The following is a 27604-nucleotide window of genomic DNA, read 5'->3' on the forward strand; positions in this document are numbered from 1 at the left end:
TTTTATCCTACATTCAAAGAATAAAGAGGAGCTAGTAAGAGGTTTTAACCTGGATGTGTGACTGGGGAAGGAGAGGCCCATGGAAAGACACTCTGTCTGCTGTGTGGAGAGGCAGACTAGAGTGAATGTTGAAAGACTAATTATGAAGTCAGTGAAGCAATTTTTATTAGATGATAGAAACTTAAAACAGGGAGATGGTAGGAGATGGACAGGTTTGATGTATGAACAGAATGCATAATATTTAAGATATATTTGGTAGTTGACAATGGATGTGGCAGCAGGTAAAGGCAGTGTGTGTGTGTGTGTGTGTGTGTGTGTGTGTGTGTGTGAGAGAGAGAGAGAGAGAGAGAGAGAGAGAGAGAAATACTAAGGATTGAACCCAGTGTTTTATTCATGCTAAGTAAGAGCTCTACCTCAGAGCTATATCCCCAGCCCTTGAGTAGCTGGGATTATGGGTTTGTGCCATGGCACCTTGCTAGTTTGAATGTCTTTGCAATATTAAAATGGTGTTGTCAAGTAGATGTCTAGGATTAAGGGAAGCTAATCTAGAGCTTTAGTAGAGAGAGATTTAGGGTCCATTTACATGTAGATGACATACTATACTGAGATTGCCTAGGGTTAGGAACAGAATAAGAATAGAATAAGAAGTACTGTGTACTAGGATAGAGCCTTAAAGAGTACTAACCTTTAGAGATTGGGGAGGGATTGGGCCAAAACAGAAAAGAGGGAATTTCCATTATATAGAAGGAAAAAAAATGAGACTCCTAAAGGCTAAAGGAAGAGAGAGTAGCATGATACAGATTGGTCAAGAAAGGTAAGGACATGTCATTGGATTTGAAAACATGGAGGTCACTAGTAACTTTAGTGAGAGTTTTTATTGTGCAGTATTGAGGTGGAAGCTAGATCAAAGTTGATTCGAAGAGTAAATGGGAGATGAGAGAAGAGAGGCAGTAGTTTGGATGCAAAAGATGAGGACATTGACTATTGATAAGATTATAGACCAACTGAAAACCGGGGAATTCAGGAAACAGGAAGATACTTTAACCTAAGTAGTTGGATGCTATGCTAGTCAGCTTTTCATCGCTGTGAACAAAATAGCTGACAAGAACAACTTGGAGGAGAAGTCTTTTTGGGTTCATGGTTTCGGAGGTTCAGTCAGTAGATGACTCAAATGCTCTGGGCCCAAGGTAAGGCAGAACATCATGGTGGATACATTTAGCATGGGAAAGCTGTTTACCTTATGGCAACCAGGAAACAGAGAGAGAGAAAGGAGCTAGGGATAAGATGTATAATCCCCATTGGCGTGCCCCCAGTGACCTACATCCTCCAGCCATGTCCCACCTGCCTACAGATAGAACCTGGTAATCAGTTTACATTATTCATCCAGCAAATGGATTAGTTCATAGATTTGGTTACAGTTCTCATAATCTAATCATTTTACTTCCTGCATTAACAAGGAGGTTTTGGAGTGTACCTCATATTCAAACCATAACATTCTGCCCCTGAACCCCCAAAGCTTATGTCCATATCACAACACAAGATTCATTTAGTCATCTCTAAGAGTCTCCACAGTCCAAACAGTTTCAGCATTGGCCAAAAGTACAAGTTCAAGGTCTTATCTGAGACTCAAGGCAAATTCTTGGCTATGAGAGTCTGAGATCACAGTGAGATTTGATCTCCAAAGGTCTTGGGCCCCTATGACCTTGCTAGTTGGAGCATTCATAGCCTCTCTCTTAGGCTGGCTTGGTCTGCAACAAGCAGCTTATGTTCCTTGGCTTATTTTTCATGTTACTGGCATCTCTTAATATAGAGTAGGGATGGGGGTATCCACTGTAACTTTGTCTTCCTTTAGCAGCTTCATTTATCATCCTTCAGGGCCTGCCTGAGGTATTCTGACCCTCTTACTCTTTGGCTGGTCTTGTAGGCTTTCCTTTGGAATCTTAGTGAAAGCCTCCATGAACCCCTAACTCTAACATCTATTTCTGCTGAACCAGCACCATGTGGATGACTCCAAGGTCTGCTGCCAAATATAGCAGTAGCCAGAACCCTTGGACCAAAGCTGCAATAGTCTCCATAGTCTCTTCTCACAGTAGGTTTCCCTTTTATGTCCTTGAGCTTGTGATGGGTGTGGTCTCACTGATTTCTGAGATGCTCATGAGACATCTTTCCTGTTGTTTCTGTGTAAAGTACTTAGCTTCTCTTTAGTGGCAGAATATCTTCAACAACTACACCCTTCTTGGCCCAAATTTTACAGGTACTTTTCTGGAAATTGCAAGTTTTAAATATTCTTCCTCTGTATTTTCCTCCCAGTTCTCACAGTAAACCTGGCTAAAAGCTGTCAGCAACACCCATACCACCACCTGAATTCTGTGTGGCCTTTAAATTTCCTCCACCATACTAATTAGATAGATTAATTAATCTATCACTTTAAATTCAGCCTCACAGAAAGTCTCAGGACATGGGAAAAAATGTAGACACAGTATATATTAGTATGTAACATGGATGGCTTCTAGTTCCATTCCTGACTGAATCCTGTTTCCCTCTGAAACTTCATGAGTACAGTCTTCACCATACACATTCCTATTAGCATTTTGGTCACCAGCAGAATCACCCATTAAGCTCTGCTTACAACATTCTAAGCCTTCATCCTCCTCCAAACTTTCCCAAACTCTTTCCACAAATCACTTCTAAAAACTTTTAAACGACATGGGCAAGTTATAGCATCAATCCCACTTCTCAGTACCAATTTCTGTCAGTTTTTTTTTTTTTTTGGTCATAGTGACCAAAGTACCTGGTGTAAACAACTTGGAATGAAAATTTGTTTTGAGTTCACAGTTTCAGATGGTTGACTCCATTGCTCTGGGCCCAAATTAAGATAGAGCATGACTGTAGAAAAGCATGGTGGAAGAAGTGTGGGGAAGGGGTCATAGGGACAAGATATATATTCCTTGAAGGCTTTCCCCCAGTAACCCACCTCCAGCCATGCCCCACCTGCCTACAGCTTCCAACTAGTAATCCATTAAAATTATTAATCAATCAACTAAATTAATATATGGGTTAGGCACAGCTTTTATAATATAATCATTTCAGTTCCTACATCAACACAGGAGTTTTGGGGGCATACCTCATGTCCAAACCATAACAGATGCATTCAATTATTCACCAGACATCTATTGAGTACTTTTTTGTGCCAGGTCCTTTGCTAAAGAAATAAATGTGTCACATTGATGGCTTTTTTTTTATAAAGCTATTGTGATTAGAAATATATATACACCTCTGAACTTCAACTAAAAGTTGTTATATGTTGAAAGGTTAGGTAAGTAAACCTGTTAAATACTGTTCTGTGTTGGATTTCTCCCAGTATAATTGCTTATTGAGAAATTGTTATTCTGTCCAAGAGCAGGTGAGGTGAACATTCTTCTCACTGCCATCCTGTAACCACTTTATGCCTCTAGATTAATGGGAATCCCACGTCAGTGAAGGGCCCTCTTTCTCTGTCAGTTTTTCTGATGCTGGAGCCAGAGAATAGGTACTGCCTCCTCCAAGTGGAATAAGAGGAGCTTGTGCTGCCAATCAGCATGGTTGCCTAGCAACAGGAGGAGATGCTGATAACTGTCAAGGTGTGGGCACAATGTATTCTACTAGCTCAGGGTGTTTGATGAACACGTTCATTACATGGACCCTCTGCGTAACGCTTGGAAGCTGTGGTTTTTGAGGCTGGGGAGCTGGACTATTTTTTGGAAGCTGAATTTGGAAGAGGAAGGGGAGGGATATAGGATATAATCATCTGGCTACATAGATAAGTATTGAAAAACAGGATTTAGGTTTCTGGCTATGGCTTAAGCTTCAGGAATAATGGGCTCTTGGCAAAGGATAAAATATATCTCACGAAGACAAGAAATAATTTGGCAGGCATGCAGTTCTCATTGAATATGAGGGAGTGGGGGATAAATGCCAGATAATCTGGAAAAAAAGATTTAATAGAGAACACCAGGTGTGAAGTAGAAAGAACTATAAAGGAAAAGATACGCAGGATGAATATGAAATTTTAATATGTCAATAATTTAGCTCCTAGTTATTATTGAGATTTGGAAGTGTCATGCAAGGTGGATCCCCTTGTGATTGTCAACTGTCCTGAGGATATTTGAGACAAATTCCACAGTTTCATGTATGTGTTAACAAATAGGCATTATTGGGAACACTTAAAGAACAAGAGGCAACAAAAATAGGAGGTTTTGCTGTTCCTCATCATCCCATGGTGGGCAGGAACCATGGGATGATCATCCTGGTGGGCAGGAACCAGAGTGCAGCAGAACTGTTAGTGTGCATCTGTGTTCCTGTGGAGGGAGCTTCCTGTCCCTGTGGTTCTGCCTTCATACAGAGCAAAGGATGGGGGAAACAGTCTAGTCAGCAGGGGAGCAATCAGTCTGCTTGGGGCTAGGTAGTCAGAAACCAGAGTTGTTTGACTGGGGGTGTAGCTCAGTGGTAGAGTGCCTAGCCAGGATGTGGGAGGCCCTGGGTTTGATCCTGAGTAAAACACAAGGAAAGAAGGAAGGAGGAAAGAAAAGAAAAGAAAAGAAAACATAGTTGTCTGGAAAGCCAACCTGCCCAACTTTCTGGAAACCTTGAGGTCCACTGACTGTTGCTGCTAGGAGAGGAAGCCCTTCAGTGTATGGGAAGTTGAACTTGGGTATACCTCTCCTGCTGCGAAGAGGAGGTTCTGTAACCTTCCAGACAACCCAGGCTTGTGGGCAATTCTGCTTGCTGCCCCACAGGTAAGATGGAATATAGGATAGAAAGTGTGTTTTGTTTAAAAAGAAGAGAGATGGTTATAGATGCTTCAGTGCCCTCTCATTCATTCAGTCAGCTCATAAAGGCCATTTACTAATTTTTCAGGAAGTTTTGCGAGCTGCTTGTTCAACAGTGATTATTAAAAATTAAAGTATGCAAACTAATATTTAAATAAATCATATTAAAAACAAAGGCGGTCTGGAGTATAGGTCAATGGTAGAGCCATTACCTAGCATGAATGAGGTCCTGGATTCCCAGCATTCTGAAAGAAAAAAAATACCCACAAAAGTAATATATGCTCCAAACTCTCATCATTTCCTTTTTTTTGTTTTACTACATTTTCTTTTGCTTATGCTTTCTGTATCTGTAAGGAGAAGATACTCTAGTGTGTTGCTTTTCTCCTGTTTCTAGTTCAGTGTCCAGTGAGTTAGCAATAGGAGCTGTTAAGATAAAGTGCCTCTTATGGTTTAGATATAAAGTATCCCCCAAGAGCTGATGTGTGAGATAGTGCAAGAATGTTTGGAGGTGAAATGATTACATCCTCACTAATGTGCATTAAGTGGGTGCAACAGGCAGGTAGGGTATGGCTGGAGGAGGTAGGTCACTGGGGGTGTGCCTTTGGGGGTTATGTTTTGCCCATGGCGAGCAAAGCACTCTCTCTCTCTCTTTCTCTGCTTCCTGTTACAAATCCTGAGCTGCTTTCCTCTGCAACACCCTCTGCTGTGATTTTTTTCCACCTCTGGCTCAGAGCTATGGAGTGAACTGACCATGGACTGAACCTCTGAAACCACGATCCAAAATTAACTCTTCCTCTTCTATATTGTTTTTGTCAGGTCTCTTGGTCACAGAGACACAAAGCTGACTAAAACAGTCACAGACTAAAGGCTTTTGCCCAGATAGGCAGCTGTTACACATTTGCCAGCACAATACTGCCGGTGTCCCTTCAACCTTGCCATTTCATTGTGCTCCAGCATGCGTTCACTGCCAGTATCCTCATCTCTGTGCCAGAGGACTTTTTCTGGAAGGTTATTTTGCTCCTGCCCATGCAGAAATTAACTCCCCCAAAGAGCAGCCCTCAACAGAGAAAGGATGGGCATAAATCCACCAGCTCCCTTGATCCTCAAGTGGGATAATTTTGAGGCAAGCGTTTTAAACCTTTCCCCAAAATTTGTCCACTAGATGGAATTTCAGCCAACTGCTATGGCATTTCATACTGTGCTGTTTATGAGCTCTCTCCCTTTCCTGTATCACTTCTTTTGTTCCTGTGCTGCTGCTCCCTCTACCCGGTCTATGAGGTCCAGCACTCTGAAAGGAAAAAAAAAAAATACCCACAAAAGTAATATATGCTCAAAACTCTCATACTTTTCTTTGTTTGTTTGTTTGTTTGTTTTACTACATTTTCTATTGCTTATGCTTTCTGTATCTGTTAGAAAATACTCTATGGTAGATAATGGTGTGTTGCTTTTCTCCTGTTTCTAGTTTCGTGTCCACTGAGTTAACAGTAGGAGTTGGCAAGATAAAGTGCCTCTTATGGGTTAGATATAAAGTGTCCCCCAAGAGCTGTGTAAAAGAGAGGAGAACAGTGCTGAATGGAAGGTAGAAGCGTATTGGAGAACTTTGAGGTAAGGTTAAGGAAAGAGGCAGAAGTATACTGTCCTGTGAGAATCAACAGTAAGCCAGCCAACCAGCTGGCTGACATGGATAATAATTTTCTAATAGCTCTCTGAAAATTGGCAGGAAATCAAGGTGGAGCAATCATGAGGGACCTCAACTGTATTCATCTAATTCTGATTCAAATTTTACTAAAGGCAGAGAATATCTGCTTTAAAAACATTTGCTGAGGGCTGGGGTTGTGGCTCAGCGGTAGAGCGCTTGCCTAGCATGTGTGAGGCTCTGGGTTCAATCCTCAGCACCACATAAAAATAAAATAGAGGCTATTGTGTCCACCTGCACCTAAAAAACAAATATTAAAAAAAAAACCAAAAACATTTGCTGATAACCTACCAGGGATTGTGCTCAGTGGCATGCACTGATGAACAAGACATTGCCACTGATTCCAAGACACTGGTGGCTTAAAGGCAGACCAGATGTATACACAAAATTTCAAGGTAGTTGTAGGAAACATCACAGAGGTGAGTGCGTTCATAGCTGTTGGGAAGAAGAATGAAGGTGTGAGTGGAGAAGGAGCTTCCTGGAAGAAGTGACATTTATATGTGTTCTTGAGGAGTCAGAAGGACTTCAATGGGGAGAGATGGAGAGGAAGGAGTTCAGGGTGGAGACAATGGTGAGAACTGAGGGCTGAAACTAAAAAACCACCTTTGTACTCATGTGTTTGGACATAGGGAGGTGTGCAGAAGGGTGGAGCTGGAGGAAAGCCTGGGAAAGCAGGCTGTGAGGCTCGTCTGGAGTTTTAGGGAATTCTTGGTACTTTGCTGAATATGATAAGTGCTTAGGATGTAGAGAAATTTTGTAATGGCCAGGAGCTCTAAAAGAATTTTAAAATGCTCAAGAGGGAAAGAAGTCTCTGAACAGTCAACCCCAATTACATATTGTAACTTTTTATACTAAAGAATAAAAGGAGAGAGCCCTGATCTGCTTGGATTTTTAAAAATTTTTTCTTTTTTCTTGGCAGTACTAGAGATTGAATCCAGAGGTGCTCTACTACTAAACTACATCCCCAGAATTTTTATTTTTTATTTTGAGACAGGGTCTCACTATGTTTCCTAGGCTGATCTTGAACTTGTGATCCTCCTGCCCTCAGTCTTTGACTGACTAGGATTACAGGTGTGTGCCACTGTGCCCCGCAACTGCTTAGATTAGGGAAGGCATTTTAAGAGGGCAGAAAGAATAGATTTTTTTTTAACATTTTAAATATTACAACCACAATGAAAAATATCATATCGTACCCCACAAATACACAATTATTTGATAATTAAACCTGAATTTTTCCTTTTTAAAAAAGGATAGAGAGATACAGTCCAGAGGCAAGGCTTGAAGAAAGGCTTTTAGGAAGTCCAAGCCTACAATGAACTGAAGCACAGAAAAAAGCACTGGTGTGACAGGAAGGCTTTGTTGGTGCTGTGGGCTGAATTTTGTACCGCCCCAACCTCAGACATTGAAGTCCTAACCCTGGAACCTCAGAATGTGATTATCATTCAGGCCTGAGTTACAGTGCTACTAGTTCAGTGTTGCCAGCAGTATCTATGCAGTAAGGTAGATATCTCTAAAACAGAAACCCACACAAAGCAAGGTTTTGTACTGATCAATTGATGAAAATGGAGGCTCACTGGAACCTAACCCTGTAAGCTCCTAGGAGCAAAGGTGTATTATTTTTTTAATATATTAATCCAGTGTTAAAAGTGACTATAGTATCTAACTATTACAAATAATGGGAGTATATTTATTTGAGGATGATAGGGGAAAATCAGCTATTCAAATTATTTTCACCTTCTTCATCAAGAAGTTTATTCCAAATGAGAAACATGGAATGCTGGGACCTTAGGAGAAATGTTGAAACTCAAGGTGGATAGCGCTATTACATAAACATTGGAAGGGAGCTCAGTTCTCCAGCCATGATGCTGAAAAATTTAGACATGGTCATTGAGTGGAATTTTTCTGGTTCATGGATAATAAAAGTACTGTGATAAAGATTCCAGGAACCACAGCTATTTAAGTTGATATGGGTTCATTAGTAAATTCTAAAGCTTTTGATGACCTAATAGACTTCAGAAAAGAGAAGGGTGATACCTGGCAGCCAGTGGGAATTCCCCACAACAAAATATGCAAACTTAACTTCATCCCCTTACCCCGCAATATTTTTTTTTGTTTTGTTATCAAAACCATAGTATAGGTGACATTGGCTAAATGTTCTTCAAAGGTATACCTGCCAAATTCAGGAAACATTTATTTGCTTTTCTCTGTTATTAATTCACAGTCAAGTCATACAGTGGTTTCCTTTGCCAAGAACATCACTGCAGGACTCTGACGTTGCTCTTCAGTGGTCACCCCAAATCTTCAACCTTGGCTGCTCCTCCTCGTTCTGGATTTGTTTCAATCCTCATCAGCTATAGGAAACTCCCTGGCACATGTGAGGTCTCCTAAGAACAGGTGTCTCCTCCTCTTGTTAAACATCTTTTGCACTATGAGGAAACTACAATATAATAAAAGGCAAAATGGCTTTTTACTGTAGTGAAATTCTTAATGTAGTTGTAGTTCAATTCAATTATAACTTTTATTCCCATGGATAACCTTCATGGGACATTCTGTTTCCCAGGAGCTCTCAATCTGGGACTTTTCATATCACTATGGTTGATCTACCCCAAGACCACCTACACAAAATTTCCCTGAGATTTAATCAGAATTTATACAGAATTAAAATCTCAGGGCAGGGGGTGGTACTAGGAATAAAAATATTAACAATCATCTCAAGTAATGAAAAATTTTAGTTATAAAAATAAAATTATCTTCAGGAGAATTTAGTTGGCTAATGTTTCCAACCAAATACTTATTATTTGACTAAAAAGTAATAATTGTATATTTCAGATTGACACTTAAAGAATGAGTACATCTGTGTTAACTAGACATTTTAACTAATATTTTATATTCTGTTTAGAACTATATCTTAAATATGCATTTCTGTATACAAATAGTTGCAAGCGAGCTATATGTTTGTAGAGATGTATCTGTATGCTAGTTTGCCTCTCATCCAACACAAGTTTGCTAAGCCAAGTCTTCAACTTAAGAGTTTAGGTTAATTTTCTTTAAAAAAAAAATCAACAAATCAAAGACAAATATCAAAATCAAATATGTGCTAAGGCTAGATTAAGATTTGCATAGAAATTCTGCACCAGAAAAGGACTGCCACAGCTGCAAAGCATCCTTGGTCCTTTGCAAAATCCTTTCATTTAAACAGTCTTTAGATAACCAATCACTTCACTTTTTCCTTTCCTCCTAGGCCTCCAGACTTTTCCTGATGATTAGTCACACCTGGAGTTTTTCTTTATCCTTATCCTTGGAAAAACAGTCTTATGGCTGTATTGAAAATGCAAATTTATTTAACTGCAAGAGATTTCGTTATTTTAAGAAGGGGATTGCAAGACTCATTGTACTAAGTGCCATGTTGAAAATATAAAGTGCAGCATTGTCCATTTTACCCCATAGGAGAAATATTTTATATAATTACAAATTAATGTTACACAAATTTGTGCATTTATTCTTTCTTTTGTAACTTTCCAAATAACTCTCAGAAGCCATCTGTTAATGTAAATGTTATTTAAATTATATTCTTATTTAATGATTATTCTAATCTAAAAATTTTGGAAAAGCATTCACTTGTTGCATATTAAAAGGGTAATTGTGCTCATACCTGAAAATTTCTCTGTTGTGTCATTTACTTAATATTATTCTGTGAATTTCAGTGTTAGCAATAGCAATTTTAGATTTTATGAATTGCATTTTGAAACATAGGATAAGGATTTTACTACAAAAGGACAAGAACAATTACTCAAATGTTATTTTTGTAAGCAGATAGTTCACCATTATATCCCCAGTATCAGGAGTAGCACTTTATCCAGGTGCAGTGGTGCATGCATGTAATCCCAGTGGCTCAGGAGGCTGAGACAGGAGGATTGCAAGTTCAAAGCCAGCCTTAGCAATGGCAAGGTACAAAGCAACTTAGTGAGATCCTATCTCTAAATAAAATACAAAAAAGGTCTGGGGATTGGCTTAGTGGTCCAGTGCCCCTGAGTTAAATCCCCAGTACCCCCACCCACCAAAAAAAGAGTATCATCTCTAAATATTTTTTTAATAAATGAATGAGCTCAACAATACACACACACACACACACACACACACACACACACACACATATACACACACACCCTTGCATGCATGTACACATGGTTTGATCATGAAATAAATGAGAAATTTTTATTTGTCTTATATAAATCATTTATTGTTTAGGTTTTTATAGTTAGTTCAATCTTATATACACCATAAATGTAATATAATTAGTAAGTGTTTGAGTGAATTCTTTGATTTTAGGAAAGTTGCTAATAATTAGCTAATAGTTGCTAATAATTAACTTTTAATATATTGAAATGAACATATAGAAGTACCCATAGAGAATACTATAGAAAACCCCTATTAAAGTATTTAATGTTTTAATAAATACATTCAGTTTAGCTCTATTAGGAATTCATCAGTAATTAATTATTAATATTGCTTAGTCATTTTATGAGCGTAACAGAGGTACATGACATAAACATGAGTATTAGCATTATCACCCTTGGCATGTTCTTGAGCAAACACACAGTTCTTGCACATATGAAAATGCTTTAAATATTTCTTAGGGCAGAAATCCAAATGTTGAACTAAAATCAAAGCATATGTTTATGTTTTCAACAAATTGGCACTATGAGGAGAGGCTATGTAATTTGTAAAATGAGTTCAAATTTTCTTTAGTTATCTTCAATCAAAACCTATTTTTGGAGGGATGGGAGAGAAACTTCATGTTAAAAAGGAAAAAAAAATCAAGAAAATGTATTAGAAACAAAACAATTACAAGCCTTTTTGACTATGTAAAAGCTTTAAACATCTGATTATCTTGGGGAAAATCACACATATATTTATTCCTAGGCATCTGTACATTTTATTGTAACATATTTACCTGCATATGTGCTTGTAAGAATTTCTAGGCTTATGTTTTTTCGGCCTAGGAAATCTTAATTACCACCCATGCCTCAAAAGAAAAACAGCCTTAGAACTTTGGGTGGAAGGTTGGGGGTAATAAATCTCCCCAAATGATTTATTTTAAGGATAATCTTTACTAAAATTATACAAAGTTATGAGGAGTTATAGACAAAATAATATTTCTTTTAAAAAGGAAAGAACAAAGGGATAAAAATTGCTGAAAACCTGAATACCACATTCCTATTCACATCACTTTAATAATTTATTGAGTGCAGGGCCAACAATATGAAATTTTCATGTATGAGTATCATCCAGCCTCATATAAGAGTAACATGAAAAATAAGGTCAGAGACAAATCACAAATACCAGTAACTCTTGATTGTTGTTCTCTAAATTATAATAATAAAATGTCACTTATAAAAACATTTTTGGTCTAGAAACAATTTTATCATTGATCTTAGAAAATTTCTTTAAAAATTTATAATAAGTTATAAAAGCCAAAGGCAGATGATAAAAATAAAATCATTTCTGCTCTAAGGGCTAGAATAGGGTACAACATTATAAAATTATATATATATATTTTTTTATATTTGAGACTTCTAGTTAAGGAATTTGTGTTTAGGATAAACTTGACCATCTCCATGAGATTTAAAAAATACTGCTTGGGACCTATCCTAGGTGCCTTATTCTGACACAGCTCTCTAAGCTCGGGATGGGATTTTACCTTAGGTCTTAACCAAAGTTAATGTTTTAAAAAATATTGAATGTATGAGTGAATGAGTGTGTGTGTATGTGTATATGTGTATGTGTGTGTGTGTGTGAGAGAGAGAGAGAGACAGAAAGATAGACACCTGGGATATAGAGAAAAAGGCAATGTTTGAGGGATGGAGAAACAGAAAGATTTTAATTCACCAAATGCTATCATTTAAACTTGCTTCCAAAGGGTGTAATTTTAAAATAATACATTCACAGACACATTTGACTTTATCTGTTTTATCTCCTAAGAAGAACTTAAAGGAGGGAAAAATCTCAGTGGATCACCTTTTATTACTGGTGGTGCCGGCAGATGAGACGAGAGACGATGTGTGGTTCATCTGAATCTCTGAATCTGTAATAAATATATCATAATAAGTTTCCACAGAGATACCAGATTTGTTTTCCAGCCAGCAAAGAGCACTTTTCAGAACCAGGAAAGCATTTCACTCTGTCATTAAATTTTTCTGTTGATGGGTCTTATGCACCTGCCACAATTCCTAGATCACGCTGAGGTTTCCCCCTCCTTTTGGGTGGAGACAGAGGTGGAGGGCGTTTGTCAGAGCATTCTCCCTCTTCTTGCAAAGGTGGCTGACCCTGGGTTCTTTGACCTTATTATTTTGATCTTCGAGGTAGTCCTTCATCATACTGCATGTAGTCCTCTTCAGAGGCCATTCCTTCTTCTTCCTTTGTCCCCCAAGGAACATTATAGATCTGTATGAAATGAAAAAGAGGAGTAATAATAATGATAATAAATGGCTGTAATAATCATTGGTGTATCAGGCATCAGGGTAAGTGCTTTCTGTAGAGCAGCCCGCTGGGTACACTCCTAGGTCTCTACCCCCAAGCGTCTGAAGCTTGGAAACTCCACTGCACCACTGCCTTCCAAGGAAGGTCAAGCCCCTACCTTCCTCTCAGGCACATCAGGAAACAGGCTGCTGTATTTAATGTAATACATCCAGAAGGGAAAGCCACTATTCCATTTCCATTTCTTAGAACCACCTTTTACCTACCAGTTAAGGCATGTTACTGAACTCACCCTCCTACTCCCTTTGTTTCAGCTTTCTCATGAGCTAAAGGGAATGATAATAGTATTTGTCTCAAGGGGATATTGAAAAGATTAAATAATACCTAAAAAAGGCTTAGAAGAATATCTGACACATAGTGCTCATATATTATTTAGCTGATATTATTATTAAGGAAGCATCTATTGTATCTGAAGGTAAAGAATCCTTAGAGATGGTTTAAGTGAGCCATCTAATAAAAACTTAGGGAAGGAGGAGAGGATGGGTGTGGTACACTTAGCAGAGTTTCTCCAGAGATGGATCCACAGGAGACTAAGCTAGGTGGGCTGCCAGATCCTTCCTCATCCTGCCCCCTCCAATTCATTGTTGGAAGAAACAGGAAAGTCAGGAGTGATCTCTTCCCATTCCTCACAGAAGGCTGACCAGAGCCCATTTGTTCCTAATCTAATTATTTAAAATCCTTGTGTTCCGTTCACTCCTATGAATTCATGTCCTTTCTCAGTGAATCTTGATCTTCGGTTAATTTTTTTTTTACATACTTACTGTAATTATTTCTTTTTTCTTTCCTGTTCTTGCTTTGGGAATGTTATTATTGAAATACCTGAATATTTTAAAACTGCATAAAATCATGTAAAATGAAATTAATACATGTAATGATAAGTAGAGGTTACATTCTTAGGCTTTGAAAGGAAGAAGTTATAATGTAATTTTTGGTGGTCTCTGGAACCCAGAGCTAGTGGCACTTTAACTAAAGAAGAATCAGTAATTGAACACACGGTGTTGATGATTTTGCAGCAAATAAACTCAGTTTATTTCATTTTCAGAGAAATATGTGTATTCCTTGGGCTACTTTATCTGTTCTATATTCAAAAGGCAAACAAGCTTCTGTTCATAAGGCAAAATGTGGTGATTTTTTTAAAGATAGTGACAATATTAGATTCTGCTTGTGTTTTTCATCTTCAAAATATATAAAATTATGAGATGAGAACTCTTCGCAATCAGTGCATCTTTACTAATACTTAAATACTAATTTCAACAATTTTGCAACCTGCTGTCTTCTGATGTTTGTCATCTTTAAAAAAAGATGGAAACACCATTTAAAATATTATATGTTTCCTTTTTGCACAAATAGTCTTTTGTATAAAGTAATGGTGGAATATGTTTGAAGTGATCAAAATTTAATGGGCCATACAGCATTTGTAGTCCAGAAGCTGTAGGATGAAATGCAAATGGCATTAAATGTTGAAATTTATTTTCTTCCAGACTTTCATCTTCAGGGCTTTTCTGCAAGAATAGTATTAGAGTCTTGTTGAGAACATTTAATAGAAGCTATAATAGATAATAACTGACTCGGTAATTAGTCATTTTAAGACAGTGGTACTCTGAGCTGCTGATAAGAATTGAATTGTGTTGCTACATCATGTTTTCATTCTGCTGTCACAACTGGGCAATCCATATTCATAGCCTCCCGGTGCTAAGCTCATTGCCAATTTAACACAGATGTGAAAGAGATAGGTATAACCTCCTCAGCCTTTTGATGCCTTCTTATTTTTTATTTGAGGAAATGGCATAGAAACTTTAGAGTGAGGATAATGTTATTAGGTATCTTAGTGACACGAATTATCAGAAGATTAATTTGGTACATATATAAAATATGTATTTATAGTCACACAACAATGTATATAGGTGCCAAAGAAGCACAGCTTTGTAAGCATGAAATTCAATCAAAATTTTCTCAAACATTTCTCACTTTTGAAGGCTATAATAAAAAGTTGCAGTATTTTTCTTTTTAAAAATTTTCATGGAAACCCTCATTTTCATATATTGATATATGAGTAACATTGGTACTTTTTTTCCCTGCAGAAATTTAGGTTTCACCATTTTAGTTCGCTTCGTGATATCATTTTGTTTTATTCTTATACAGTATTTTGTGTTGTAACAAATGTTTCTGTATGGTTGAATACAACACATACTGATTGAGCTCCTCTGCTGAACTGCTCCGTAATTTTCTAAGAGCTCTGAGGTTCCTAGGAAGGGAGGAAGCAGACTGATCTCCAGTTCCTTGGAGGTCAGAACAGACTTCATGAGGGAGATGGCATCTGAACCTACACCTGAAAAATGGGTGGGATTTTAACAAAAGATTACCTGAAGTTATTCGAGGAAGGACTGTCCTCTGAAAAAAGGCAAGGAAGTTCAGAACATGTTCCAGTGTCACTGGATCAAAGGGTATTTTCCACTCCAATAGGGATATTTGATGAAAGCTGTTGGTTATAGTGATGATCTGAAGGTCTTTGAAACTACAGTGAAGACTTAGGGTTTTATTCTGTGAATGATAGAGAGCTAGCGATGTTTGTTTGAACGAAGAATGATATGATCTGATTGGACATATCACTTTCTGGTTATAGGTAGAAATATACATGTTTTATTACCACTCCCCCCAAAAAATAGATACTGGCAAATTTAAAATCCTATTTGCAATCTGTAATTTTGATTACAAAATAGCTAGTTCTATTTACAATATTCTAATGTAAGTCTATGATAAAATGAAAATCTATTAAAGATATAAAAATTGACTCCAAGGGAGGAAAAGTCCCCTCGGGAAGAATTTTACAAAGAATACTATGAAACTTTCATCGTGGTGTTATCTTTTAATTTGCACAAAATATCTAGAATTGATAGGATGTCAGAGTTTATAAATATAAACATTTTGTCAAGGAGAAGCCTCTATAGCTCTAAATATCTTTTTTTTTTTTTTTTTTTTTTTTTTTGCTTTCCTGACTAATAATACTGAAATTACAGCTTTAACACTGTTCTTGGCTCAGAGAAGGCACAGTTATCTCTATTCATATGTATTAGCTTTTTGTTATTGTGATGAAATACCCAAGGCAGATGACTTTATAAAGAAAAGAGATTTATTTAACTCACCTTTTTGGAGTTTCCCAGGTAGGCATCACCTAAGTTCTAGTGGATGACCTTCTTGCTGGCAGAGTTCTGAGGCAGCACATGGCATCGCATGGCAAGAGGCAGGGACTGGGTGTGTCTATGGATGTGTGTCTGGTCTCTGTCTCTCTTCTTATAAAGCCTCAGAGATTTAATCAGGGCCTCCACCCTAATAACTTGATCTAAATATAATCACTTTCAAAAGCCCCACTTCAAACACCATGGTTGGATTCAGTTTCTACCCTCTTAATACCACTAACATATAACTTTGAGTGTTAGCTACTAGCATGAGTTTTGGGGAATAAAACATTCAACCATAGCAATATGTCTTGCTTATTAGTTCATGAAGTCTGGATATCTCATCCTAGTACATTTTATTAAGTTAGTTTGCTCATCCTGGATGCATTTATAATTAAAATTCTTTTTCTCCAACTTTTTAATATGATTTTTTTTAAATGAAGGTTTTCCAAAGTAAGAGAAAATCTATTCTCCAAAAACTGTGAGGTTGATAAGGAATTATCAACTCCAAGAGATGCTGATAAAATTATTGGGAAAAAACTAAAAAAAAAAAAGTTAAAAGATTAGCACAACAAACACCTGTGTACCCAACACACCCAACACATAGGCTCAACAATTGTTTATATTAATAATCTTTAAAGTTAATTCATACATAGTTAAGACTTGTTGCCATCTTAACGTGGATTAGACCATTTGTTTGACAATCTTGGAAAGGGCATGAAGGTTTTGCTTATTAACTGGTATTAGATATTAGTTAGACATATGTAAACTATAGTTGTTTGTCTTAAAGGTGGTTCAAGTATAAAATTTTTATGTGATTTTTCCCTATCCTAATGCACCCAAATTTATCTCTTAACTATAACTTCTACTTATAGAAAGATATTTCATATATGAATATATTAATTGAGGGGGGTACAGGGGATTAAACTCAGGGGCACTCAACCACCAAGCCACATTCCCAGGCCTATTTTGTGTTTTATTTAGAGACAGGCATGCGCCATTGCGCCTGGCTAATTTTATTTTATATTGATTTTTTTGTACTAGAGATGGAACCCAGGGACATTTTAGCACTGAGCTATATCCCCAGTCCTTTTATTTATTTATTTATTTATTTATTTTTTGAGACTGGATCTTGCTAAATTGCTGAGGCTGGCCTTGAACTCTTGATGCTTCTGCCTCAGCCTCCCAAGTGGCTGGGATTACAGGCAGGCTCTACCATACTTGGCCTCATACATGAATATTTTTAAAGGAAACCTTTTAATATAACAATGCCTTTGAAACATTTTAAACTATACAGTTTATAATGCTAACATTCTGAATCAGAGTATCAGAAAAATTACAAAAAGTATCTCTAGTGAGAGTTAGGACTTTGTATTTGACATTCTGCAAAAGGTTATCTATACTACACAAACATACATAAGCATAATCCTGATTCATTTGTATTTTGTTTATATAAAATAGTAGACAATGGTTCTATCTTCCGTTAATCAGCTATTATTATTATCAACTATTATTATTATTATCAACGATTATTGATACTGTGAAAGTTGTAAAGTTTCCCTTTAGTTTATATATGCATTGAAATAAGTTTTCATTTACAAATATGAGCTTCAATTTCTTTTTTTCCATCGTGGACCATACTGGTATTGTGTATGGTAGACATCTCCTTTCATTTGTCAGAAATCACTGTTTGGGCTTTCAAGATTATTTCAGTTGTTTAAGTGGCAGCAGGTTGTGAATGTAAACGGTGAGCTAAGGCTTGAGCTTAAATAGTGCTTGGAGGAAGGGTGATCCCAAAAAACCAGAGGGAGGAAAGTCAGGTCAGGGCACAGGAAGGGAAGAGCCTGTGCCGCTTTATGGAAGGGAATCAGAGGATCAGGTCAGGGGGAGGCCTCCAGTGAGCTCTGAAACTTGGAAAGGCTGATGAAGCAGAATTATGCAGACGACAACAGCTTTGGAGACTGTGGCCAGAGCAGCCCCCATACCTGAGACAATTGTTTCTTTCTGTGCTTCTAACTTCTTCTTTTTAAGAAATGCTGGCAGATTAAGCAGGGGCTGCAAGTAGAGACTAGAAGAAGGACTTGAGTGAAAGGGAAAGGAGCTGGGAGAAGGGTGCTCCTGACAGTTGAGTGTTGGTGGTGCCTTGCACTGCTCCTGTGTTCACTGCTGGAGCTGTGTGTGACAACATGCCAGCTGCAGACAGTCTGAAATTTCCTACACCCTCACAGGGAATCCACCATGGTCTAATTTTTTTAAAATACAGAAACTGGATCCATTGTCTTTTTGAGTAAAAGGGAGCTTAGTGATCAGAAAGGTATGTCTTAAATCCCGCAAGAGTCGGGCTGCATTTCCTCTTTCTTAAAAACAGAGAGCAGCTCACATATGGATTATTCATTACATCTGTTTGGAGGAGGAAAAGGAATGCTTGTTTGATGCTGTCAGCAGAGCAGCATTTTTCCAAAGGCAAATACATTTTACTCTCAAAAAACTACTTTAAAATACCGACCCAAGCAAACAGAAATAGATTATAATCAATTTGTTTCCAACAAGGGAACTTTTTCTTTGGATGATTAATGTAAACATTCAGCATGTGATAGCTAAGGTATCCTGTCCTTAAGTCAGCCTGCCTTTTCTACAGATTTCTTTGGTTGGCCTTTTAGTCAGCTTCTCTCTGCATTGATCTGCCATGCACTCTGGAAAATATTTCACATGTTTAAATAGCCAACTTTTCTCTGTCTCCCTTTTCCCCTTTGACTTCCCCTGACACATAAAAGTCTAGGATTTACAACATACTTCTCTGGAAACAAGTGGAAGATAAGACAGCCTCACCCTACTTCTATGTGAATGAGTTATTTGTTGGTAATTTACTAAACATTTATCAAGCACTTAAAAGTATCATGAATTGTTCTAGACACTTAAGATATATCATCAAACAAAACATTCAAGATTCAGCTGTGATGGAGGTTATAATCTACAGAATGAGACTGAGAATAAATATAATAACCACAAAAATATTATACATAGCTATATCAGTACCATCTGTTAGGTGGTAATAACATGACTTATAGTACTGAAGAAAAGTAGAGTCAAGTGAGGGAGACTAGGAATGTGGGGAAGGTGGACAGGGGGCTGTCTGAGGTTTAAATAGTGTCGTTAAGATGGCCTTCACTGAGAGGGTGATGCTCAAGCTGAGGCTTAAGGGAGATGAGGGAAGTGGCCCTTCAACATCGGAAAGAAGAGAGTCTGAGGCAGAGAAAATGGCTCATGCAAAGGCCTGATGTATCTGAGCCGGCAGGCCAGTGCAGCTAGAGTAAAGTAAGACGAAAGAGCAAAGATGAGAACAGAGAGGGCATGGAGACAGATTATGTATGGCTTTGTAGGCCATTGTAAAAAGACTTTGAGTCAGGCATGGTGGTGCACTCCAGTAATCCCAGCCACACTCAGTAATCTGAAGCAGGAGAATTGCGAGTTTGAGGCCAACAATTTAGCAAGACCCTGTCTCAAAAATTAAAAAGGACTAGGGATATAGCACAGTAGTAAAATGCCCATGGGTTTAATTCCCAGTACAAAAAAATAAGAAATAAAAAGACTTTGAGCAAAATATGGAGCCATTGGAAAGTTCTAAGGAGAAGAGTGACATCAATCAGAAGGTTTGTTTGTTTATTTATTTATCTGTTTATTTATATATTGGGGATTGAACCCAGGAACCCAATGATACTTTACCACCGAGCTACGTCCCCAGTCCTTTTTTAAAAAATTTGAGACAGGGTCTCACTAAATTGCTTAGGCCTCACTAATTTGCTGAGTCTGGACTTGAATTTGAGGCATGTGCCAGGGTGCCCACCCAGATGTATATTTTAAAATAATAGTTCTGACTCAAAGTGAAAATGGACTATAGAGAAGTGAGAGCGGAACTAGGAAGGGCAAGTTGACATCTAATGATATAATTCATGGGAGAGATGATGGTACTTAGAGCAGTGTGACAAGTGACCTGATTCTGGATATAATCTGAAGGCAGAGCCACAGGATTGACTTGTGGACTTGTGGGAGGAAGGTGATTGCAAATTTCACCCAGAAGTTTTTAGCCTGAATAACAGGAAAGGTGATGTTGCTATCACCTGAATTGGGAAGAGCTGAAGGAGATGCAGCTCTGTGGGTGTGGGGGGTTGGGGAGGAGTTGGTGTTAAAGTGTTGGTCATGTTGAAGTTGAGTTGTCTCTTGGACATCCAAGTGGGAGTGATGAACAGCAGCTTCCTGTGCATATGGAATTGAAAAAGAAGCCTGAACTGAACATGGAAATTTGGGAGTGGTATTTAAAGCCAAGAGACTCTAGAGACATAAGTGTTTTTCTCAGTAACTCCATTTTTATTCTAAGACACTCAATGTTTAAAAATGACTTCTCACATATTAAAGTATACCTAGCAGTACTGAATAATAGGTATTCACATCTCTACTAGGAATAGAACCAAACAGAAAAACTGTCCTAATCTGACCTAGCAAAATAACATTCACACTGGAAATAAATTCAGTCCTCTTACCCTGAGCTGTCTTCACTAGCCCTTGCTGCTTTGGCATCTGAGAATCTGTGTAAAGGAAAGAACTGATCTGAAACTGGACAGGCATTTTGATGTGTAGAGGAGTTAAAAGCAGAACATACTCATCCTCCAGGGCAGGAGAGGCACTGGGTAGAGATGAGAGGGATGCCTGGCATGGAGTTCACAGCCTGATGAGCATCTAAGGGGCTCTGCCCCTTGGCACCTCAGTACTGAAATGAGCCATGGTCTGTCCGGGCAGTTTCCTAGATGCACATCTCTAGAGGCTGAAAACATCACCAGGTATGGACAAGCTATCAGTTACTTGAACTAATCCATCATCATGATAGACATGGAAGGGCTTCTCTTTTGCTGAGAGAAGGGCTTCTCTTTTGGACAGGTATACCCCTTTGGGACCAGACCTGAATTTCTGAGGGAAGTAGAGGAAATACTGAGAGTTGCCACCCATCATGCTTCTCATACTCAGCCCTTCTCTAAGAGTCTTGAGCCTCTGCTCTGAGGACATTCTTAAAGAATATCTTTTAGGAGGGAGAGCAAATTCCCAACAAGCTGGGTTTCTCACTTGTCTTGGGCCCACTGAGATCACAGGTCAGCCCAGGTGGGAAACATGGTCAGAAATGAAGTAGTGGGTTGGGAGGGCACATAAGAATCCTAGCAGGCAGCAGGACTTGGACATGGATAATCCATTGACTGGATATGCCTAGGCCTCTGGTGAGGCAGATGCCAGGATATTTGTACAGAACTCTCTTTCTCAGGAAGGGAAGAGCCAGTCAGGGCTTCAGGGTCTGAGAGGGGGCAAGGAAAGGGAACTGACTTTTATTGATGGTTTACTGAATGCTTGATAATGTGTTCAGGTAATAGATATGTTGGTAGAGAGGTATATAGTAGCTATATTTGCTTTTAATTCTCACAGAAAACTTGATAGTATTATCATTCCCTTTTAAATGAAGAATCTAAGAAACCCCAGTCACATGCTGATCAGAGGGAAAGACTGGTAGAATAAAATTCAGATTTGCCTCTTATCCAAACCTGTAACCTCACACTTTGTGGAATCTTAGCTATGGAAACCAGAGCAGAAGCATTAAGGACCAGAGAGGAATCCATAGGCTGGTGCTTGTGCATCGGCCCAGCTGCTGCTTTCCTGGATTAGAGTGTTGTGGAGTGAGGAAGTGGCTGCATGCACATGACTCCACTGTGGGACACTGCAGGGTGGGTGTGATTCACTGTGAAGGATGGCCAGAGACACAGCATCAAAGTCTGGTCAGTAAGGTCATCTTAACAGGAAGTCACTTAATTCCAAACCCCACAGTGGGGAGGGCCAGAAGCAATTAAAGGACTTTCTAGTCTTAGTCAAGATTAACTCCATGACTCCAAGGAGAGAGGCATCAGTTAAACCAATTGTGGGAATCTGGGTGAGCCAAATGGGGTCTGATGTTTAGGATATCATTCTACAGATGAGGGAATCTAGACCAAGGAGAGGAAGTGGGTGGACCAAGAATATCCAACCAACCAGCACCCAGACCTCATCCTTACCTACATTTGGGTTTTATCCACCATGCCCAAGAGTTATCTCCCGGTGGCCTTTGGTCCTTTATAATAACAGTGACATCAACTCTTGAGGCTTTCACTTTCCTATTGTAAAACTACTTTTCATGCATATGAATGATTTGAGAAGAGAGCTAGGAAGTAAGGGTTTGATCATGGCTGCTTGGCTACTTGATCTGAGAGGAACAGAGAAAAAATAGAAGAGAACCTAAGTAAACAGCATTACAATGTTTAGATGATATCAGATGGTTCTGGGCAGGTTCTTAATTGTTCTGTGCCATAAATTCCTTATTTGTATGCTGAGAATAATGGCAACACTCCCTTTACAGAAGTGCTTTGATGGTTAAATGAGATAATATATGAAACCTACTTAACTCAGAGCCCAGCTGAGTGATTCGTGTGTTAGCATTCAAAAACATTAGCTACTGTTTTTTACTAGAGAAAGGAAAGGTGATGGATTCCAACATTCAGTGCCATTTGCAGGAGGTGGGTAGCATGGCAGGCTGTTATACTGATAGATGTTCCTTGCTTTATGCTTTATGATATGCATGTTCCAGACTGTTCAGCTCTACTCACTGCTGGATGCCCTGCAGTTTAATTTAAACATTCCCATCAAAGTTAATGCCACTCTGGCCATTTTCCTATTGCCACCAAGCATGATAGCCAGGTTCTGAACTCTACAATATAATGCCATTACCTTCTCCCCACTTCCTCCTATAAATGGTGTCAACTTGATCTTATCAAATCCGTGCAAGAGAAAATGTTATGTCAAGCAGGAAATTATGGTCAGTTTTTAGGATGGTGAGCAAGACAAAATTTTAGGAAGCCAAACCTGAATAGCATACAGATAGATTTAATTTGACTCTTTTCTTCCTAGGAAATCCTGATCTTTTAGTTATGAAACCATTTGGACCCCTCCTGTAGACTTTGTTCTGTAACTAGAGCATGAGGTGGTCTTCCTTTCTTGTTCTGGAGAGGGAGAGACTGACTATCTTCAGGCAAATTAGTCTTCTTTGTTAAAAAACTTCAGGGAACTCATCTATGAAATGTAGATTCACAATAAGAAATGCAGTGTGTCTTACTGTTCTTCTTTCAACTGATATAAGATTGTTTCCTACAGTATGGAATACTTAAAAAAAAAAAAAAAAAAACCAGAAAAAGTGTTTCATCCTAATGCCAAAACTCCAGCAATGCCTTTCACTGCCTTCAGGGGTGGAGGAGGAGATGGGGAAAGCATCTGTTCAATACTACATTATTTTCAGATTTTTCATATAGTATAAATAAATGCAAAAGGTAGGACTGCAGTATTAAGACAAACAACTATAGTTGTTAAAGTTCTGAGCTTTGTTTTTTTTCTTCTCAGCTGTGATTACACACACACACACACACACAAACACACATACATTTCTAATTGGGTATAGCATATAAAATTTGTTAATAATGAGTAAAGATTATTGTGATAATGTCTGACACTACATAAATTATCTCATTCTGACTGTAATAATTGAGATAATTTTTTTCCCTTTCACTTGTATTTCAGTGACAATTTCAACGAGCACCTTCTTTGACGGCTTGCTGGTGACAGGACTGTACACCTCTACAAGTGTTCAAGCTTCACAGAGCATTGGAGGTTCTAATGCTTTTGGATTTGGTAAGCCAGTAATTGTGAATGTTTTATTAGTTTCAAGTGTTATTTTTTTTGTTTTGTTTTGGAAATAAATGTTTTAAATTATTCAACATTTATTATTTAAGAGAAAAACTTTCAAAGTGATTCTTGAAGCTGGGTGAGATGAACTGTCTCATTAATGTTTAGCCAACCATGAGCTCAGTGTGATGATCTTTCTGTCTCTTTCTCCATCGGTCACCACTGTTACTATTGGTCCTCTGGAACTCATAAATTTCTGACTTCTGTCATTTAGGTTGCTGGAATTCATTCTGACCTGAGTGCAATCATTCAATAACCTGTTCTTATAAACAGTTATTATATTTTGATATTTTAATTTTCAGTGAAAAGTGTGTGAAGTTTGGCAAGTAGGCATTTCATGGTGGACTTAGTAATATTTGTTAAAATAATTGAATTCTATGACTATTTATAAAAGAACACCATTTAATATTTTAAATACTTATATGGAGTCTTTGTCCTTAAATCAGAGGCCTAGCAGATTACTTAGTGGAGAAGCAGAAAGCTACATGATGGCCACTAATCCCAGAGGATTCTCGGTTTGGAAATCTCTAGTTTACCCAGAATGCTGTAAACATGCCAAGCTGGGATTTTCATTGCATCAAAAATGCAAATTTAATATACCCAGTTTATATAAGACTGAAATCACTGATGTTATTCTCAAATTGGAAAACTACACAGGACTTCCTGTATTGAAATGAGAAAGATAAAATTGCATTGTCAAAGACAGTCAGGTGTTCAACATTTTAGTTTTTTCTGTGATACTTATTAAACAAATAATTTTTACCTACTTTTGATATATGAAAAGGGGCCTGCTCTGCGTGAGTCCCAGCAGTAGCTCTGTTCAGGTGACTTATTGACGGATGTCAGAGAAGTAATGTTGATACTGCATTGTCATGCTGCTTGTCATGATGAGGTCCATAGCCACAGAGTTTAAAGGAACCTGGAAATCATGTTAATATCATGTTAAATTGTCTTACATTGAGAATTTGGCCCATTTTCAAAAGATCTCAGGTAAGATTTTATAATTTGTGGGTAACTATTTCTAAGGTCTAAACCTCAAGAATTTTTTTGCCCTTAGGTCTAATTATTCCACTTATTTAACCCCATCATTTTTGTGCTCTGCCCAGATGAAAGGTCAGGTTAACAACCATGTATTGGTGTATGTGTGTAAATATATTATATACTACCTGTTTTGTTACAGTAGGACCTGTAAGTACCATTGCCAGATTTAACAAATAAAAATTTAAGACACCCAATTAAATGTGAATATTACTTCATTTTATGTATATATTGATTGATTGAGGTCCTGGGGATTGAACCCATGGTCTTGTGAATACTAGGCAAGCACTCTATTGCTGAGCTACATCTCAAGCCCTAAATGTGAATTTTAGATAAATTTTTTAGCATACTTTTTAAAAGTATGTATATTCCTGGGCTGTACCCCACCCCAATTAAATTAGAAACTTTGGACATGGGGTTTAAACATTGGCAATTTTAAAAGTTCTTCAGGTGCTTCTAATGTTTATCCAGGTTGAAAACTGTTATAGTGGATCAGGCCTCTGTCCTTTAGCATCAGCATCAGCATCACAAGGGATGTTGTAAGTGCAGAATTACATGTTTACTCCAGAGTAAATCGGAAACTCTGGGAGTGGGACCCTATGGTCATTTTTAAAAATATACGCTCTAGGTGATTTTGATGCATGCTGAAATATGAGAGCTACTAGTCCAGTGGGAAGACAGTGATTAAATGACCATATAAGTATATTATAGCAAGCCTTGCTAGGGGCTGGCAATATTTAGCCAACGGGCTGTGGAAGGTGGGGCACAACATATCCAAGGGAGAAACAAAATGTGCAAAGTTCTCAGCCTGGGAGAGGCTGGCTATGTTCTAGGGGTTGAAGAAAACTTTGGAGGGGCTGGAATTGCAATCAAGAGGGAAAGAGATAAGGCTGGATAGGATCCCAGAGCCAGACCATCTGGTATATTATAGGTTTTGTGTCTTTATCCTAAAGAAGGGAAAGACTTTGAGGGTTTTAAACTGAGGAACGACTTGACCAACTTTTCACTTTACAGAGATCACTGTGGTGTCAGTGTATTGAACAAACCAGAGCTCTGGAGTGGATGCAGAAAGACAGTTTTGTGGTTAAGGATTCTGGTATGTGTAAGAAGTCAGGTACAGGCTGGCCTCAGCAGCAAGAAGGAACTGTATGTAGAAGGGTGTTTTAGGCAAGTTTTTCATTGTTGTGACCAAAAGACCTGAGAAGAACACTTTGAGAGAAGGAAAAGTGTATTTGGTGCTCACAGTTTCAGAGGTCTCTGTCCACACATGGCCAACTCCATTGCTCTGGGTCCAAGGTGAGGCAGAAATCATGGCAGAAGAGTATATCAGAGGAAAATAGCTCATGGCAACAAAGAAGAAAGATGGGGGAGTGGGCGCAGAGAGGGAGAAAGAGCCCAAGCCCCAGTGTGTGCCTCACCACAAACAAAATATAAACCAAAGCCATGCCCCCAGTGACCCGCCGTCTGCAGTTGCACCTCACCTGCCTACAGTTACCACCCAGCTAATGCTGTCAGGGGATTGATGCTCTGCTAAGGTTAAGGCTCTCATGACCCAGTCATTTCAGCTCTAAACTTTCTTGAGTCACACATGAGCTTTGAGGGGGACAGCTAATAGCTAAATCATAATAAGAGGTAAGTGTTTGGACTGTTGAATCACGTAGACCTGCTGTGGATCCTGGTTCCATCTCCCCCTACCCCCACACTTAGTAGCTGTTCATGTCAGCTAAGTTGCTTTATCTCATTAAGCTTATTTCCCTCATCTGTGAAATGGTGATGATAATGGAACCTGCTTCTTAAGATTTTGGATTGCCTTGAGGATTAAAGGAGATTTATATAAAAAGTCTTGAAGACATAGCTGGGCACTATGGTGCACACCTCTAATCCCAGTGACTCCAGAGACTAAGGCAGGAGGATCACAAGTTCAAAGCCAACCTCAGCAACTTAGTGAGACCCTGTCTCTCAACAAAAAATGAAAAGATCTATGGATGTTGCTCAGTGGCAAAGCACCCCTGAGTCCAGTCCCCAGTACTATAAATAAAAAAAAAAAGTTTTGAATACATAGAAAATACTCAATAAAATTAGCTTTTCCCAAATTAGAAACCATTGTGACTAAAAAAGCAGCCAGTTCGTTAGTCCAGGACTTGTATACACCCGTGGGGGGCAAAAAAAAAAAAAAAAAAAAAAAAAACACCCTAATTCTAAAGTGTGATTAATCTGGGATATGTAGCTCAAGATGATTTGAGAGGACCTGGTTGAATTAAGTAACTATTATTTGTCAATTTTAAGGCATTAAATAAGGAAAATCATGAATGCATGATCATTTATAAGTGTGTTGCAAAGACATTTTCAAAGAACATAAAAGGTACTCATGTCATGTTGCCTCAGATTTTATCTAGCAAGACAAAAATCTAAGAATGAAATTGTTAGAAATTATTTAAGAAATTTAGGCTTTAAAACATTTTTTTTTTCTGGAGTGACTTTGAGAGCTATGAGAAGGTACTTTTTACTGGAATTAGAAAGTGTTTTAATTAGCTTAAGTTGCACTT

The 27604-nt window shown here is 38.2% G+C and overlaps 1 protein-coding gene across 2 annotated transcripts in view; it reads left to right on the forward strand.

Moving 5' to 3' along the window:
* Reln (reelin) overlaps positions 1–27604 on the forward strand; it is a 452906-nt gene that overhangs the window by 44636 nt on the left and 380666 nt on the right. For both annotated transcript variants that reach the window (XM_076862447.2, XM_076862444.2), the window contains exon 2: positions 23856–23966. In XM_076862447.2, the coding sequence (XP_076718562.1) occupies positions 23856–23966 (111 nt within the window). The remainder of the gene's footprint in view (positions 1–23855; positions 23967–27604) is intronic.

This window comes from Callospermophilus lateralis, chromosome 1 (genome assembly GCF_048772815.1).
Source record: "Callospermophilus lateralis isolate mCalLat2 chromosome 1, mCalLat2.hap1, whole genome shotgun sequence".
NCBI classification, from domain to species: Eukaryota; Metazoa; Chordata; class Mammalia; order Rodentia; family Sciuridae; genus Callospermophilus; species Callospermophilus lateralis.